The sequence below is a fragment of the Naegleria lovaniensis genome (genome assembly GCF_003324165.1).
Source record: "Naegleria lovaniensis strain ATCC 30569 chromosome Unknown tig046, whole genome shotgun sequence".
In the NCBI taxonomy this organism is placed as follows: domain Eukaryota; phylum Heterolobosea; class Eutetramitea; order Acrasida; family Naegleriidae; genus Naegleria; species Naegleria lovaniensis.
Window position 1 is genome coordinate 12,302 of NW_025407868.1, and position 17,481 is coordinate 29,782.

Sequence of the window (17,481 nt, forward strand, 5' to 3'; positions counted from 1 at the left end):
AGAGTTGGGTGGATATAACAGTGAATGCTTGTACTTTCAGGAAATGATACTAATTTGGAAAAGATGCTACTCGTTTTTTCACTTGTTTCAGCTCTATTCAGCAATGTTGACAAGACCACTTCATAGCCCTAGGGTTTAAGGAATCGAATTTATGTCTACCCAGCCGAATCATATGATTCGGCTGTATTACTTTCATTCGAGTTGATTTACAGCCAAAATGCATTTTACTCAAATTTGATTAGCTGCGAAAGTATCCAGAGTAGTAGCAGCAACGAATCCATGTCAACATGGATGATCGTCGGATCATTGCACGGTTGACACTGTTCACTGCACGGTGGCATACAGTGGAATGATGTGAGATTTCATCTTCTAGCTAACATACTTGAAAAGACATGTTTATTCCAACGGCTGACGATGCAGAGTCTGAAGAATGAACTTTAAAAAAATAGAAGACTTCTTTGTTGTGCTTTTCTTGAAATATTTAATTCTTCACTGACTCAACATGAAAGCCATTCACCAAAAGGAAAAAGAGTCCACAGCATTGAATCGTTCCAAACTTCTCTCCATCATTCCCAGAGAGTTATTTAAACCCAATGTGAAAAAGTATGTCCTGGACATGATTCTCTCCTCTCTCACGTCCCAACTCATGATTCTTGGAGCATGTAAGATTCTTTCACTGACAGAGAGTTCAATTTCTCCATATTGGGTCTACTCGGCTGGTCTTGTCATGTGCATACTCGCTGCATTTCCTACCTATAAGAGTTGTCTCTTCATTCATGAAGCAGTTCATCAAATACCAAACATGCCTTTCATTGCATGGTTCTACAATTTGGTCAATGGTTTTGTGAATCGAATGCCCTTCTATGCATATACTCCTCATTTGCGACATCACATGCCAGAAAATTATGGAACACTCCAAGATCCAGAATATGATTATCTGGCTTCGTATTCAGTGGCATTCAATTTTGTGGTTGCTCCTATCGTGAGTTCATTTGCGAGTGCTGTTTTTGTATTCATTCGATTTGGTTTGATTCCTTTTCTGTTGCCTTTCGTTGGCTCCTCTGCACGAAATTTCATTTTCAGATTTGCAAGTACATTGGTCATGAATCCCAAATACGATCGAGGATTACCAATGAATCAAACAGAACGTTGGAATTGGTACTCTCAAGATTTTGGATGTGCCGTTTGGACATGTCTCTTGATGATGGCATTGCATTGGAATTGGATTGGTGTGAATTACTTGTTGGTGAATTTTATGGTCACATTCTGTACCTTTTTGGTGAATTATTACAGAGCGATCATGGCACATCGATATTTTGCAGATGGTCGTTGCACATTCACTCGAAAGCAAATGATTCTCGACTCGGTGAATTATGAGAATGATAGTTTTTGGAGTGAAATGTTTTTTCCATTTTCGTTGAATTATCACGGATTGCATCATGTGTTTCCAAATATTCCTTATCATTCGTTGAAAAAGGTTCATTCCATTATTATGGAATATATTGAGAAACAGGATCCAAATCATCCTTACAAGTATACAGTTGTGAAAAGTTATTGGAATGCTGTTGCGTTGCAAGCCAATGGAGAAATGTAAATGATGCTTGATAAATAGGTTGTGAGGATCGTTATTGTTGTCAAATGAACAATCCATTCTTCGAGAATTCAGGTCATAAAACTTGATTCATCTCTGTCAAATGATTCCAAATTAATTTAATAATCGATTTCTTCGTTCTTCATCGCTGTCATCAGCCGAGTCAGTAAACTCTTCTTCCTCATCGTCATCAAAGACGTGAGCCAAAGATGATGATGTTACTTTTGTAGATGTTGTTGGTGGCAACTCTGCATCCAAATCAGCCAAGTACTTGGATCGACTGAATACTTGACCAATACCTCTTCCAAAATATTCACACACCAGTGAATAACCATCAAACTTCTTACTATTCAGTTGTTTGAAAAATGATTCGTGTTGATCACTGGACTCTTCGAATTTTCTCTTTCTTTGCAGAATTTCTCTGTGTTTATCGGCACACACTCGACATTCGCCCTCATTACCAACCAATAGACACCGTTGGTGATAGGAATGGTTGCACATGAAATGAACTGCAGGTAAATCAAGTTGGGCATTACAGAAGGTACATGTCGTGGCTTGGAACGTTTTGGCACTTGTTTGTAAATCATGAATTTCCTTTCTCATTTGAGCTGTTTCTGATTGAAAGTCTTTAATTTTCTCTACATCTTCTCTGATCATTTCTTGTTCTTTTTGTATTTTTGAGATGAGATAATCTTTGATGGTATAGAGTTTTGTCTTTTCATTCTTTCCAAGAATTTGAACGACCAATAAAGGAGGAAGAATTTCCTCTTTTTCAATCTTTTCCAAAACTGTGGCAATTTCTTGCTCTACATCATCCTCCAATGTTGCAAAATAAGTTAAAACTTGAACCCAAAGGTTTGGATCCTTATCTCCATATTGATTACATGCTGTGATCACATTCTTATAGTCACGTTGTTCCATATAGTATTGAATAATATAATAATGAAGTCCCAAACTGTCGTACATTTTAAGAACTCCTTCTTTAAAGTTTTGTGATTGAACCAACACTAATACATGTTCCTTGTCATAATTCGATTGTGGATGATCCAGTGTATAGAGTAAACGATCTTTGAAAGACAAATTTGTAATGTCGGTACTTGGTGAGTGAATTTCATATCTGTCAACAACTCCTGGAGTGATTTCTAGCTCTGGTCTCTTTTTAGCATCTGCATCAAGATATTTGAGATAAAGTTCAATTAATGTATTGTACACGACCTTGGAATGTGAAACATCAGGTCGTAAAGTTCTCCAAATAACATTCTCCAAAAATATCATCAACCAATACTGATCTTTGCTTGAGAAACAGTGAATATACTTCTCAGGTTTGGGCTTTTCAAAAGTTTCATTCACATTATTGTACAGGTCATCAAATCTTGTGGTTTGAGCAATTTGAGATTCAAGATTGCCTGATGATGTCTGTTTGAGACTTCCAAGAAGAATATTCATGATACCTTCTTTCTTCTTCTCAGGTTCTTTGGTTGCTTCATTTGTACGTTGAGCTACTCGTTGTTTGTGACTTTCCATAATTCTCTTTTGGGTGGTTCTAATGTCACTATCAAGAACTCTATTCGTTTCAGCAGGGTGAATAGGGAAGTAGTCCGTACATAATCTTATAAGCACGTTTGTTGTTTCTTTAGGGAGATGTGAAATCAAGGTTTTGCCATACGTTTTCAAGTATTGCTCTGCTTCAGTCAATGAAAGAGATTCTATATATTTAAGAGCTCTTCTAAAGTTTTCTTTCAAATCCATTCTCTCTGCACCATCGTTTGCAGAGTAATCAGTGTCATCAAAATCCTCAAGATGGATTTTAATATACCAATCGTGTTGTTTGTGCTTCATAGCCAATATCAGAGCATGTTCTTTGTAACCTGCTTTTCTACAAACTCTAATTGCCGTTTCCACATCGTACATGAGCTTATCTTGCATGCTAATAAACTTGTCAAGCTTTTCCTTTCGTTCATCTTTGAGTTTTGTGTAACAATTGAGTAAAAGTGTGGTGTGATCTGATGTGGCTTGTCGTTTTTCGTGCAGAGCTTCGAGGTATTCTGTCAAATTACGAATTCTATTCGCATCAAGAAACTTTCTAATGACATACGAAGGTTCTAATCTTCCAATGGTGCGACAAAATTGTTTCATTGCGCCATCATAGTCTTTCTTAGAATATAAGTGATCACCGTACTGTTTTGATATTTCAGGAATATAATTTGAGTCAAGTTGCTCGCTATTCACCAAGCTAATGGCAATAGAGTAGAAATTCTTTCTCAAAAGCAACTCAAGTTTGGATTGAGTATCCTTTTCTTCGAGAAGATACATTTGTTGTTGTGACTTGTTTTCATCAATATTGGACAATAGGAAAACATTTCCCCACTCTTGTAGTATGTGAGTGATATGCAACTTGTCACTAGAATATCTAAAGGCAATATACTTGTTTTTGAGATCATAAATGGTGATCACTTGTTGAGCCTTGTTGGAGTTGTTGTTAATTTCACTGCTGACTATAATGAGATAATTTCTAAACCATTGTGCCAAAATCTTTTTGCCTTCGAACGCAAAACATGCTCCTTTACCTTCTGGCTTGTAAAACCATACTGCAGATTTCGAAGCAACCACAAAGTCACCATCAATGCTCATTGTGCTGCATCCAACTTCACATCCAGTGGTATCGTCAAGAATTGTCTTTGATTGTTCAAGTGCTCGTTGTGATGTACTACTGCTCGTGTTAATGGAATATTTGAAGACTTGAGTGACAGAGCAACAAAACAAAGTGTAGTCATTCGGAGAGCTACCATATCTTCTAAATCCCAATCCTGTGATTCTTTCGGAAGAAACGCCGTCCAAATAAAATACCTTGTGTGATGACTTTCCTCCAATCTTTGTAAAGTCACCTTCGAATATAACAATTTTACCATTTCCAAGACCGAGAGCAATACAATTAAAATCTTGATTGGTTTCAAAGCAACAAACTGGGTATGGCTCTATTTCCTTGATCTGACCAAATATCTTGATATCCCGAACCAATAAATATTGTCCAATACTCATATGTGCTGATTCTCCTTTCGTATATTCCTTGTATTTATCCAAAGAATATATTTTCAAAACATCCTGATAAGCCTCTCCTCCATCATCACCAACCACAATCAAACAATTTGATTTTGGCACATGTTTGATGTGATTGATCCGGACTTCAAACGCTTTGCACTGTCTAGTATTTAAATTTTTATCCATCACGTGGAAATAACCCCGATTATCTCCAAAGATGATTTTACTGGCACCACTCGTGCAACACGTAACATTGACTGATGCGAAGAATTTTGTTGATTTTTCATCACTCACAGTGTGCTTATCAAAGAAGTTGAATTTTTTCATTTTTTTTTAATAATTTGAAAGATTTTATCAAAGAACAGATGAAGTCCCTACGTCTCACTTCTGAAATAACCATTTCGATGCCTTTGTACACGTTAGTAACGACTTGTCGTTTTGTGAGGCTCATTTCACAGGGTAATTGTTGAGCCTTTCAAAAAAATCAACCATCTTCATCATCGGCCATTTCATCCTTACACTCGGACATCATTGTTGTTGAAAATTGTGTCATCATTGTATATTATACATCATGAGTGCCGAGTTTTTACTCCTTCTCAACGATCTCACTGCTTTTTATTCAAAAATCATTCTCCGCAATGACTATGCTTTGACCTATCTCGATAATAATTATCATTCGTTGGTGTTTGTAGGTGGAATACTCTTTGTGATATGGACGTTCCTTGTCGTCATTCCCATCTATGGAGTAATTTGGTTATTGGATGTTCGGAATTGTTATCGGTTGATCCGTAAAGATGATTATTCTCAACAACCCAATCTCTCCAATTTGGAAGAAGAAGAAACCCTTGATGAAGAAGAATACTCTACCAGTAACCACCATATTCATCGTTTGGAATTGAGAAGAAAATTATATCAGAGTCAAAATCAAGGCTTGTGTCGGAAGTTTTTCAACGGTTGTGCGAGTCTGGCTCTATTCGTTGCGTGTGTGTTGATCACGTACATGCTCGTCATGAATTCAACCTTTAGTCGAGTTCATTATCTATGGGTTGGAGTGATTGCTACTGGTTTCTTTATGGCTTGGATTCTGAGTGTCCATGTCGTGGATTGGAAATGGATCTTGGTCTTGATGTATTTCAGACTATTCAAGAATGAGGACTTGTCAAATTTCTCAGCCTTATCCACTCGTGTGGAGTTGAATGATACAGATGCACAACAGGATGAAACACTGTTACGCTCTTCCACACAAGATGACACAATGAATGTGAGACCAACGCTTAAAAAGAGAAATTCTTTGGGTAAGAGCAAATTGGTATTACTGTGTTTGGATATTGTGAGTCCAAGAGTTGCTGCCAGACCAAAGATGACAACCGTGATTGTGATTGCTTGTGTGGCCATCTTTTTCTTGATTTCGACCTTAGTGTCGTATTTTTGTTATCATATTTGCATTGCGTATGATCCGGTTGAAGTTTCAACATTATTCTCAAGGACGGTTCTATCCAAGAGAACTTGTGAATATGATGAGATTTGTTATACTTATTTGACTGTCCCTGAAAAGATGAGTTCAGAAATGATTGTGAATTTTCAAGTTTCGACCAGCCATTTCTATAAGGGATTTGTAGAACTTGGCAAGTTTGACCCAGAAGAAGAACTGAACATTGCAAGTTCTGTCACATTTGACAAGAATAAGCAAGCAAGCTGTTTTTTAATGGAAAATATTTTCGAAGAATCCAGATACCAATGTTATGCTGAATTAACCGAGCTAGAATCTGGCTCGTCGTACATTGTTAGAGCAGGTTATTCACAATTCCAAAACGATGATAGTGGAGTACATTATGGCTCAATTGTGAAATTTAGAACCACTCCCTCAGAAGAGGATGACGATGCTTTGGAAAACATTGCTTTCATCAACGGTGGAGACTTGGCATGGAGAAATCCAACCATTGCTCTTGGAAAATATATTAACATGATTGGATATTCTCAAAAGTCAATTGCTCCTTATTTTGCCATTGTCGGTGGTGACGTGAGTTATGACAATGGTTGTGCAGCTTGTTATCGAAGATGGGATGATTGGTTCCATTATTGGGCTCAATATATGACGACCACCATTCAATATGGATCGACCAATCATACCTATGCTCTTCCAATCATTACAGCTGTTGGAAATCATGAATCAGGAAATTTCTTGAGACCACGTTCAGATGACGCATTCTACATTCGATACTTTCCAATGTCAATTTCTGGAGAATCTGAACGAGTTGCAAAAGATCCTCAAATGACGAGAAAGCTTCAACATGTGCATTATCTTTCCAGTCACACCATGATCGTGGTGCTAGATAGTTGGGTTCATGACTCACCTCAAGATCAAATCGAGTACATTACAAAGGTATTTGAGAATACTCCTGCAAACAAGTATCGAAACAGAATTGTTGTGATTCACCATCCCATGTACACCTCGGCAAAATACAAATCTTTCATCGCTAAGGAAATGATTGAGAAATGGGAATCGTTGTTCCTTAAAATGAACGTGACCTCTGTATTTGAGAATCATGTACACACATACAAGCAAACGTATCCTTTGAAAGATGGAAAAATTGTTACCAAGAAGAGCTCAGACAGTTCAACGGAATCCTTTACATATACCAAGGTCCCAGAACAATACAATCAACATGGAATCATTTATGTTGGGGATGGAAGTTGGGGTGTAACTTTTTGGAATGTCCAAATGGACGTTAAAAATCCAATATTCAGACAAATTGGAGCATTTAGTCATGTGTATCATGTCAATACGAGGTTATTGAATTCTGGAACTACGGCTTTAGAGTTGTCTGCTCTTGGATATAACAACACTTGTGGAGCAATTTACCATGTGGAAGGCTCCAAACTTAGGATTCTTACTGTGTAACTGTGACACGTCCAATTTATTGGTGTAGAAGAAGCAAACTTGAAACAGCATTCCTCCAATTTAGGACAGACGCTGCATGAAAGTTTTTGAAGAACGAAATGATACGCAGTCGCTTTAGGAAGACACGTTAATACGATGGAATGATTGTTGCTGTTAAAACCTTACATAATCCATTAAAAGAAACACCAATCTATTTTCAACTAAAGCTTGGACTTTTTAATTGTTACACACCATGGGTGGTCAATAAGTTACGGAGGCGAGAGCACATTTTGAATGCGTTGGTTAAATGGTCCAAACCTGCAGAAAAACTGGAAACCTTAATTTTAGACACATACTCTTCACTGAAAAAACCAATTTCGTTATCTTCTGTAATAAAATGTCTGTGACGAGATTCTGAACTCATGTTGGAATTTTTGAGCTGAGAAGCCGAAGAAGTAGCAATGGATGTGTAACTGATACCATAAACTCCAACGTGCAGTTGTGAATTGTTAATAGAAAATTCTACAAGAGCTTCTTTCGGTAACCGTGGATGGTACGCTTGCTGAATAAGCTCAATGTTTGTCTTTTCCGAAATGGAGCTAGATAGTCTGTACTCATCCGTTAAAAATCTCAAACCGCCATACATTGTTAATTGTTCTCGTCCTTGTTGTACAAGTATCATTACGCGTTCTAAAATGGATAATATTGTTGTCACGTCCCTCTCAATTTTTGATGTTTTAGAAAAATAACTATTATTGTTCATATCCACTTCATTATCCTCATCCCCTTCCAGAACAATATTCGAACTTTCAGAATATTTCTCAATGTCAATATTCTTCATCTTATTAAGAGCATAGTCTGCCATGTGGTGGGCCCTTTGAACTTGGCTCAAAGTGTATGGGTCATTTGGTTTAATCTCAGCTTCAAAACTGTTCTTCATCTTGTGTAACTTGAAATTGATTTTTCCACCCAAAATACGATAACCCTCTACCAATAAATATCCTTTTAGAATGGAATGGTTTTGATCGGTTATATGTAGCTGAATTCTCTCAGCATTAGTACCCTTTCTACTGAAACTGGCATTAAATCGGGAGTGTGCAGCTGGTGTGATAGGAGTACGTGGCTCACCTTCGTTTGTAGATGATAAAGCATGATGTTGTTGTTGTACTTCCGATGATCCTAAAGTGTTTGGTGTGATGGGTCTGTCTGTATTTGGTGTAATGGATCGTTGATGAGGTTCATTATTCGTGTTTGGAGTGATGGATGTTGATGAGGTTCCTCCTTGTACCTGTGCATGGAGAGTATTAATCGCATCGTTCAATCCTATGGGATGAGAGGTCATCACTTCACCGCCCAAATGATTAATTGCTAATTGAATTTCCGCAATAATTTTACTCCATTGTTGTGGTACTATATTGTATAGAAGATGTTTCAACTCCTTCATCATTGTTTCCTGTTCCAGAGATTGAATCATTTCTTCTTCCGATTGATGCTGTGGGAGAGAAGGTGATATGCTGGGTGTTGAGTTTATCATTTTTATTTTGATGAAATGAGTTATTAAATTTGTAAAATGTAAATTTTAAATCGAAAAGCTTCATGTCATTAATTATTTGTGGAATGAATTTGCATATCCTCTGTTTGTTCTGTTTGTTGGATGGGCCTTTTCTGTCGATTTGGCTCTGCTCTGCATTGTAGGTGCTCTACTAGTAGAGATGGACGTCATCGAAGTATTTGATGGCTTGGTGTTTGGGCTGCTGCGTTCCTCGATCAGTTTCTTGAGGGTCTCTTTGCATTGATTATACTCTTTTTGTAAGTTATTCACATATTCTACTGCTTGATGAAGAAGACTTTCCTTTTCTTCAAGTGATGCTTGTAGTTTTCTATTGAATTCCACCGAAATATTGAGTTGAATTCGAGTATCTAGTAGTTTAGATTTTGCATCCATCGCGAGAGCAATGTCATGTAAATGTTTCAAAACTTCTTGGCTTGTATCAAGATCTGATTGTTTCAACAGTCCCATAACTTTTTCCACACCCTGATTGATCTCTGAAAGGGCTGTTCTTGTGCTGACAAGATCTTGTTGCATGTCCCTAACTACTTCGTTATGAAAGGCTATTCTTGCTGTAGCTTGCTTAATTGCATCATCTGGGTTTTGGGGGTGCCCTTGTCTCAGCTCCTCTCTTTCTGCCAAAAGGGTTTCTATTTCTTTTTTCATTTCTTCTATGACTGCCATGTGATCGTTTCGTTCTTTGGAAATTGCGTCTTGCAACTCTTTTTTAAAGATTTCTGCTCCTTCTCTAAGAGACTTTTTTGCAGATTCCAGGCTTTTTTCCAATGCGTCAATCAGCTTTTGTTGTTTTTCAATCTTGAGTCTGGTGTTATCGTTATCAATCGACTCAAAGACACGGTTTCGTAATAACTCGTTCTCTTCCTTTAAAATTGTCATTTCCTGCTCATAATTATTAATCTTTTCTTTAAGTTCATTTTCGATTTTGGCATGTTTCACTTTTTCAATTCGCTCTGTTTCTTCTTGTTCGTACTTTGTTTTCAGCTTTTCGATCAGTTCGTCTGCTTGGTTCTGGAAATGATTTGCCATCTCTCTTAATTCATCATTTTCCTTTTCTAGCCTCTCAATTTCGTTAGAATCATCATTGATTTCAGGAGGAGTATCTGTCTGTACTGCTACAACAACCTTTTCAGATAAATCTTTTTCTAGCAACTGGGCTAGCTCTTCGCTTCTCTCCAGTAATTGGTTATAATCAGTAGTAAGAGAGGAAAGCTCGTACTGGTACATTTCTGATTGAGAGTGAAAATGGTTCTTTTCTTTCTCTAGGTCTGCATACTCTTGTTTCAACTTTTCTATCTCAGACTTTTCATTATTTACATTTTTAAGACTGGTAATTTCTTGATTCAGTCTGTTAATATTGTCCTCCATAGTCCTAATTGTTTGATCCTTATTTTCTATATCCTCCTTCAATTGTTTCACTGTAGCGCTCTCTTCCATTTCTAACTTGGAAGCTTCAGCCCCGTTTTTTAGCGTCTCTTTAAGCTGTTTTTTCAAATTGGAAATTTCTAATAAGAGACTTTCAATTTGTTCTTGCTGAGATGATACAAGAACAGCATAGTCATCATCGTTTCCAGTTTTTGAATCGTTTAAATGTTTCTGAATGATAGAGACGGTTTTGTCCATGGTCATTACTGTTTTTTCAGAATTTGAAAGCAATTCATTAAGGTTAGATTGATTCTCAAGTAAATTATTGGCATTTTCTTTTTGCTTTCTTTCAAAGTCTTGAGCGTAAAGCGCTGATATTTCAGCTGTAAGATTGTGATTTTCTTCTTCTAGCTGCGATTTTTCAATGTCTAGTTCCTTCATCTTTTCTTGCTTTTCTATCAATTGTCTCTTCACTTCATTGAAAGCTTGGTTCATTTCTTCAAGTTCTAACAAGGACCTTGAATACATTTCACGCAACTCCTTGTTTTCCATATTCAACATTTCTTTTGTAGAAGATATAGAATTATTGTTTGCTTTTTCTTTTTCGAGCGACTCAACACGTGATGACGCATCTTCATACTTATGCCTCCAGCTTGCGACCTGTTCCAATAATTCTTGGTGTTGGATGTTGGCATTTTCGCATTCCTTTCGGTATTTCTCTTTCTTTTCTTCTAATCTCTTCGCTTCTTTTTCTAGGTCGGTTAGTGCCTGTTGTAGAGACTCTATTGTTGAATCCTTCATCTTCACCGCGCTTTCTTGATCACGCACGAAATTCCTGTTCGTTTAAAAAATTCATAATTAACAATTAATTTATCATCGCTATTTCATACCTTTGCTTGTTCAACTCTTCCTCCGAAACATCTAGCGCGTGGGTAATTGTAAGAACTTGATTTCTAATGTTTTCATTTTCCTCTTCCAATAGGTTGATCTGTTCCTCCAGATTTTTATTTCTTTCACTCAAGATTTTAATTTCTTTCAACGCTTCCGATTTATCTTCTGCTGGTGGTGAGGCTTCTTGCTGCTGATTTTTTCCAATTTTAATCAGCGTGTGTTTCAGTTTTTCAATCTCTTTATCCTTCTTTTCCGATAAGGCTTTAAGAGATGCAATCTTTTTTGATGATCCTAAATACTCGTAACACGAAATCATCGACCTACCTCTTTCTCAGCAAACATCACCTCTTCAATCACCACAGACAGATCCTTTTGCTTTTTAGCCAGCTTTTGCTCCAGATCTTTAATCTTTTGTGCCGATAATGAGTCTTCATTTTGATTTGCCGCTGTTGGAACGTTGGTTGTTTGAGACGAGAGCTTGCTCTTAAGGAAGCTCATTTTTTTGCCTTAATTTCTTTATTGTGGTTGGATCGTTATTGGTACTCGTCGATCATCATTACAAGAACCATACTAGTATCAATGCATGAATACAAGTTTGGAGGTATTACATGTAAGGAGAGCTTTGTGAACTTTGCAATTGTTGGTGTGGATGCATTTGATTGGTTTTATGTGCCTCTCGCACCCCAAAGCAAACGGTACAACTGATGACACCACAACATGCCAATATTGGAACCACCACAGCCACAATCGAGCATATCAGAATGACAATGGCAGCTATTACAGAGCCAACAATGACTCCAATGATCCAATCAGCGAAGGCTTGAATCACAGCTCCGCTTACACTCGAAACACTCAGTGTAAATTTGTTATTTTGTGAAGATGATCCTTTTCCGAATACTCCAATGTAATAGGTGGTGGCTATTTTCATTGGCAACAACAAATCCGTTCAATTAATAAGAATCCAAAGAACATAAGTGTAGCATGCATGATTAGATTTGGGATGATTTGAATGTTGCCAAGAGAAATGAAACGATTCAAGACAGACTTACCTAATTTCACTCCCACAGTTCGCGAATAATTGGACACTATATAGTCGTAATTCGTGAGTGAAGGTTGAGAAAGTCTTTTGAAAACAACCGTTACGTTGTCATTCATACCAATGGACACGGTCAATAGTCGATCGGAATCAACATCCATCGAATACATGTTTGAGTTTCCTCCAGATACAAAAGCAATGACTGTCTGTCCTCCTTTCGAGAGAGGTGTCACGGTGGTGGATTGAGAGATGGAACGAACCATCGAAAGGGAAAATGCATTGGAAAATCCAATCATGTGAGATAATGCCAGCATGACCACGAAAGCAACACCGCAAGAGAAGATCCGAAAAGATGACATGTCTCAGAGAGGTGATTGTTGCTTGTTTTTTTTGAAAGCGTGCACTCGAGATGAAATCGATTTGAAGGCAGTTGACATTTATCAAAATCGAGGAGCTCCACCATTTTCAGAAGGAATTTTGAATCACCAATTGGAATGAGTATGATGCAACGATCAGGTCTAATGAAATATGCTCTCTTTGATGTCGACCCAGATCAGGCACTTTTAACATTTCATCAACACTGCAAAGTTTGTGAACTGCTTTTTAATGAGGTTGATCAAAATGTGAAATCAGAATTCAAAAGGAAATCCATCATCATTGATGTGAAGGAAGGAACTTGATAGGATCCTTTAAAATGGTTTACAATTGACATGAATACATTTGTTGGGTAAATCAAATAATGATGGATCGACCTTACTCGTCTCAAAATTATAGAAATTACTCTCATCCACATAATAACCGCCAGCACTTATTGGCCCATCTGCAAAGATTAGCGAACGAAACGGAAAGCATTCATTCTTTCCCATCTTTTCACTATTCGAGATGAACCAATTGTCATGATTCTCTCCAGTATTGGGATTGGTAAGATATAAACGAGTCACATTCATTCCAAAGACATTCAAGAGCTGGACGTTCCAATCGTTGTTATTTCCTCCAAAACATTGTTCCAAACCTCCATTGTATAAGGAACGACATATGCAATCCGTTCGATTGGCTTTCCAGTAGTACGAATAAAGTACATTTTGATCAATGAATTCGATGGTTGAAGAGTCTAAGGTCATTCCATCGTTCACATAAACATCTTTTCTCAAGCGTGGTTGACTACGAGTGCTAAATTCAAAGTAAAGGATCTCTTTGGACACACTGAATGGTTTTTGATTGTACGATGCAACTCGAATTGAACTAAAAGAACCATGAGATGGAAGACAGCAATAACCGTTGTTGTTTTGTTTGGTGGTGGACATGGGTTTAGAGACGATCTGAGAAGAAGCAACACCTCTTAATATCATCGAGCTCGAAACATGCACCACAAGGTAAGATGTAAGGACAAGACAAAGCAGAGTGGTTGGCGAGATCATGGAAAGTAACATTGTGTTGTTGTGGATTTTTTTGAGTTATGAAATAAGAATACTAAGCATCTTGTTTGAGATTTTGTAACCCGAGGGGTTGAGGTGAGGATTCGGATTTCAGGAGTTGAAGAATTGTAACAGAAGGATTCGTTAGTTCATGATACCAGAATTTGGAAAGTAAGAGTTTGCAAATAAAAAATGAAACAACCATGATGTCTCAAGTTCATCACGAGGTGATCATTAATAATTTCAAATACGATGAAAATTCTAGCTCACCGAGTATTCATTGGAGAGAGCCTGTATTTGAATATCGTTATGGATTATTTCCTTTCTCAAAGGATGAACTCTTGCTTCATATCCGAAAAGAAATAACGAATATCAATCATCAAAGTACGGCAGAGAAAATTTATTATTCTGATGAAAATGTGAGAGGAATTTATATGTTTGGCTCTAGGGTTTCGAAAACAAATGTCAATGATTCTGATTTTGACATGCTACTAATAGTTGACGAGTTGCATTCAGAGATGGCTAAAGAAGGAGGCTATTCAAGTAACATGCAATACATGCTACACTCATCAATTGAATGTGAGGTGAAAAACAAAAGCAGTGGTGTCAATGTTGTGGAGAAGTTTGAAATTGAAGTGCATTTGATGAGTACATATTTCTTTGTGGAATATGTCTATTCAGAACTTCCAATATTCATGTTGAGCGCCCAACAACCAAACGCCGATTATGTTCTGTATGAATGTGCGAGAATGAAACTATGGAGACAACACTGGAATCAATGGTTTCTGAGGATTGCGAGAGCAAAAAATTCTTTCTTGCACGAATTGAAGTATTGTTTCAACAAATCATCTCGATTTTGGAACGGCTTGAAAAATGGAATTTTCACAACGGATCATGGAAGAAAGAGCGCCTTAAAAAAGGTGAAAAAGAATTTAGCTCATGGTATAAGGTTGGTATTTATCCATACAATCTTTTCAAACTCAAAATTCCTTTGTCATTTAGGTACTGCAAATTTGCATATCAAATAGTTTTTGGAGGGTGTATTTATGATTACAAAGAGACAAACAAAGTGTATGATGATATTGTTTTTAACACTGACCATTACAAAACCTGGGAAGAATACAAAATCCATGCAGAGCAGCATTACAACAAGTGGAATATAGAATTCAAGGATGATTTGAAAAATGTTGTTAAAGATGCTTTGGAGAATATGAAAAAAATTAGCCCAAAACCTGGATCATTAACTATTGTTGAATTTTTAAATCGCTACTTGGCTTGCTTTAAAGTGAATGGAACGTTTATTGACACCAACAATAACGTGATTCTTCGCCATACTTTCGATAAGAATTATTCATTTCAATATTGCCACGGTCCTTTCTCTCTAATGCGACTCTTTGCCATCAATGTAACGCCAATTGATTGGCATGACAATCCTAATAAGGCTAAACTATTCAAGCTGAACATGGACTGGAAGTACATCAACTTGGAACTCGCTTCGGTATTTTATGAAGTGTCATCCTATTTAGAGTGTAATGGAACCATTGTTGGAATTACTAACAAAGATGGAGGTCATGAACAATGCATACAAGTTGAATATTAAACAGCTCTGGAGAAGAAAATCGTGAGTTGGTTGTACCAAGGATTCGAGTTCGCAGTTCCTGTAAGCATTCCAAGACGTTATTTAGAAGAATATGAAAACCTTTCCAACCGTCATGCAAATATTGATTTCACCAAAAATCTCTGCAAATTCTCCATCTATGTGAAACCTAGGGGAATTACATGCGAATTGTTTTATTTCGAAAATCAATGGCATTTCACTCTCGATACAGAGAAAGAAGAATGGATTTATTGGGTTGCACAACCTAGAGAAAACGACGAAAAAAAGCAATTATTGGGGATGTTGAAACAACTTCCAAGCGTGGAAGACTCTCATATGACATTTTACTTCATTCTTCAAAAGAAAACAAATCGGCTTATTTTTCGAGGGTGTAGAGATTTAACAACATTGCGTGAATGTTATGACTGGAGAAAGTATGGAGAAAAATATGGATGGCAAGACCAGGTAGAACAACTGTCGATTATTGACACGACTAGCGTCTCTGATTTAACCGATCTAATTAATAACTTTTCTAGATATTCTCCATCTGATTTTGAAGGATTAGAGTTAATTAACTATTCAGAAGAGTACCAAAGCTTTTCCATTCTGTCTTCTATTCATGCCAATATACCCAACCTAAGGATATGCAACGCCAACTACATGCTCAATCTTCTTAATCCAGAAATTTTCCAAGATCCTCCTGACGAGCTTACTCAGTCCAAATATAACGAATCCAGATTATTGAAGGTCATTGTTCAAAGTTTATATGCGCAAGATATCTCTGAAGAATTTGTCATTCAAGAATTGAACCCACTGTTTCTAGTTCCCTACACAAAGATGAAGACCGCCTATCTTCAACTGTGTGAATTACTCGATCAATTTTATAGGGATAACCTCCTTTCCAAGGAAGGCGATATTGAAGCTTTCAATAGCACAGCCATCACCTTTCCTTTAAATCAGAACAAAATCACTGGTCTATTTCACAATCTCAAAAGGTTCTACAAACAAGCTAAGATTGTGTCAGCATCGAGCTATTGGAAAAATTTATTTATTTACAATGCTGAAGGAAAGGATTTTGTCTCACAGTCACGCTGTTTACTTGATCTACTATCCGCTTTCGAGAAGCTGCAAAGCAAGTGAGACATTTCCAATGTTAATAGTCAATTAATTATCTTTGTTTTAATTAAATTAAAAACGCTTTGAGTTTTTAACAAGATACATCGAGCTGTGTACGTCAAAGTGGGAACATGTCCAAGCATGAATTCAGGTAATCGTTGTAAGGAAAAACCAGTGATAATTTGTTAAACAGTAACTGGTTTTCAGATATGCTGCTAAATTGAATTGTACATATTGGTAAGAAATTTAGAAGGAAACACAGTGGTTTAACTCGAGCCAAAGTTTGCCAACGAGTTTGTTGGTTGCCTCTCGCCCTGCTGAAACCACCATGTGTAATTTGAAAAGAACTAGTTCAGAGTAAATATTTGAATTGTGCAAGATCGAGAACTGCGTAGAGAAAATTATCATCACACACCTAAAAATAAAATAAAGGGAGTTCATTTGAAAGACACCAGCAAAACAAAAAAAATGGCATCTGAATCAACTCCAAGCATCACTGCCCCTTTCTCTCCCGAAATTGAAGCAGAAAGATGGAAAGATCTCGATTACATTCTCAAACGATCAGGTCCATTTGCTCCAGAGGATTTCCAAGCAGGAGAAGAAACCAAACAATTTTTACAAGATACCTGTAAAGTTTTGATTATTGGAGCTGGTGGTCTTGGATGCGATCTCGTCAAAAACTTGGCAATGAGTGGATTCCGTTCAATTGATATCATTGATATGGACACGATCAGTACTAGCAATTTGAACAGACAATTTTTGTTCCGTGATGGTGATGTAGGAAAGATGAAGGCTGAAGTTGCTGCCAAGTTTGTGAATGAGCGTGTGGCTGGTGTAAAAGTAACACCACACATTTGTGCCATTCAAGAGAAGGACAAGGACTTTTACAGACAATTCGGAATCGTGATTGCCGGTTTGGATTCAATTCCAGCCCGTAGATGGATCAACTCAACTCTTCTCTCCTTCATTCAATACAATGATGA

At 37.1% G+C, this 17,481-nt stretch overlaps 9 protein-coding genes across 9 annotated transcripts; 4 read left to right on the plus strand and 5 right to left on the minus strand.

Moving 5' to 3' along the window:
* Positions 1-502: 502 nt before the first annotated feature.
* Positions 503-1,594, plus strand: C9374_010834 (uncharacterized protein; the record flags this gene model as incomplete). Its single annotated transcript, XM_044686422.1, has 1 exon — positions 503-1,594. One exon carries the CDS (start codon positions 503-505, stop codon positions 1,592-1,594), a length of 1,092 nt encoding a protein of 363 aa, XP_044543438.1.
* Positions 1,595-1,705: 111 nt separating this feature from the next.
* On the minus strand, positions 1,706-4,957 carry C9374_010835 (uncharacterized protein; the record flags this gene model as incomplete). The annotated part of the gene is made up of 1 exon (XM_044686423.1): positions 1,706-4,957. The coding sequence occupies one exon, from the start codon at positions 4,955-4,957 to the stop codon at positions 1,706-1,708; it is 3,252 nt and encodes a 1,083-aa protein (XP_044543439.1).
* Positions 4,958-5,201: 244 nt separating this feature from the next.
* Positions 5,202-7,532, plus strand: C9374_010836 (uncharacterized protein; the record flags this gene model as incomplete). Its single annotated transcript, XM_044686424.1, has 1 exon — positions 5,202-7,532. The coding sequence occupies one exon, from the start codon at positions 5,202-5,204 to the stop codon at positions 7,530-7,532; it is 2,331 nt and encodes a 776-aa protein (XP_044543440.1).
* A 223-nt stretch (positions 7,533-7,755) lies between these two features.
* Positions 7,756-9,045, minus strand: C9374_010837 (uncharacterized protein; the record flags this gene model as incomplete). Its single annotated transcript, XM_044686425.1, has 1 exon — positions 7,756-9,045. The coding sequence occupies one exon, from the start codon at positions 9,043-9,045 to the stop codon at positions 7,756-7,758; it is 1,290 nt and encodes a 429-aa protein (XP_044543441.1).
* Positions 9,046-9,117: 72 nt separating this feature from the next.
* C9374_010838 (uncharacterized protein) lies at positions 9,118-11,832 on the minus strand (the record flags this gene model as incomplete). Its single annotated transcript, XM_044686426.1, has 3 exons — positions 9,118-11,278; positions 11,334-11,611; positions 11,659-11,832. The coding sequence occupies 3 exons, from the start codon at positions 11,830-11,832 to the stop codon at positions 9,118-9,120; spliced, it is 2,613 nt and encodes an 870-aa protein (XP_044543442.1).
* A 106-nt stretch (positions 11,833-11,938) lies between these two features.
* C9374_010839 (uncharacterized protein) lies at positions 11,939-12,684 on the minus strand (the record flags this gene model as incomplete). Its single annotated transcript, XM_044686427.1, has 2 exons — positions 11,939-12,252; positions 12,384-12,684. The coding sequence occupies 2 exons, from the start codon at positions 12,682-12,684 to the stop codon at positions 11,939-11,941; spliced, it is 615 nt and encodes a 204-aa protein (XP_044543443.1).
* A 375-nt stretch (positions 12,685-13,059) lies between these two features.
* C9374_010840 (uncharacterized protein) lies at positions 13,060-13,800 on the minus strand (the record flags this gene model as incomplete). The annotated part of the gene is made up of 1 exon (XM_044686429.1): positions 13,060-13,800. The coding sequence occupies one exon, from the start codon at positions 13,798-13,800 to the stop codon at positions 13,060-13,062; it is 741 nt and encodes a 246-aa protein (XP_044543444.1).
* A 188-nt stretch (positions 13,801-13,988) lies between these two features.
* Positions 13,989-15,385, plus strand: C9374_010841 (uncharacterized protein; the record flags this gene model as incomplete). The annotated part of the gene is made up of 2 exons (XM_044686430.1): positions 13,989-14,734; positions 14,788-15,385. 2 exons carry the CDS (start codon positions 13,989-13,991, stop codon positions 15,383-15,385), a joined length of 1,344 nt encoding a protein of 447 aa, XP_044543445.1.
* A 297-nt stretch (positions 15,386-15,682) lies between these two features.
* On the plus strand, positions 15,683-16,522 carry C9374_010842 (uncharacterized protein; the record flags this gene model as incomplete). The annotated part of the gene is made up of 1 exon (XM_044686431.1): positions 15,683-16,522. The coding sequence occupies one exon, from the start codon at positions 15,683-15,685 to the stop codon at positions 16,520-16,522; it is 840 nt and encodes a 279-aa protein (XP_044543446.1).
* Between the last annotated feature and the right edge of the window lie 959 nt (positions 16,523-17,481).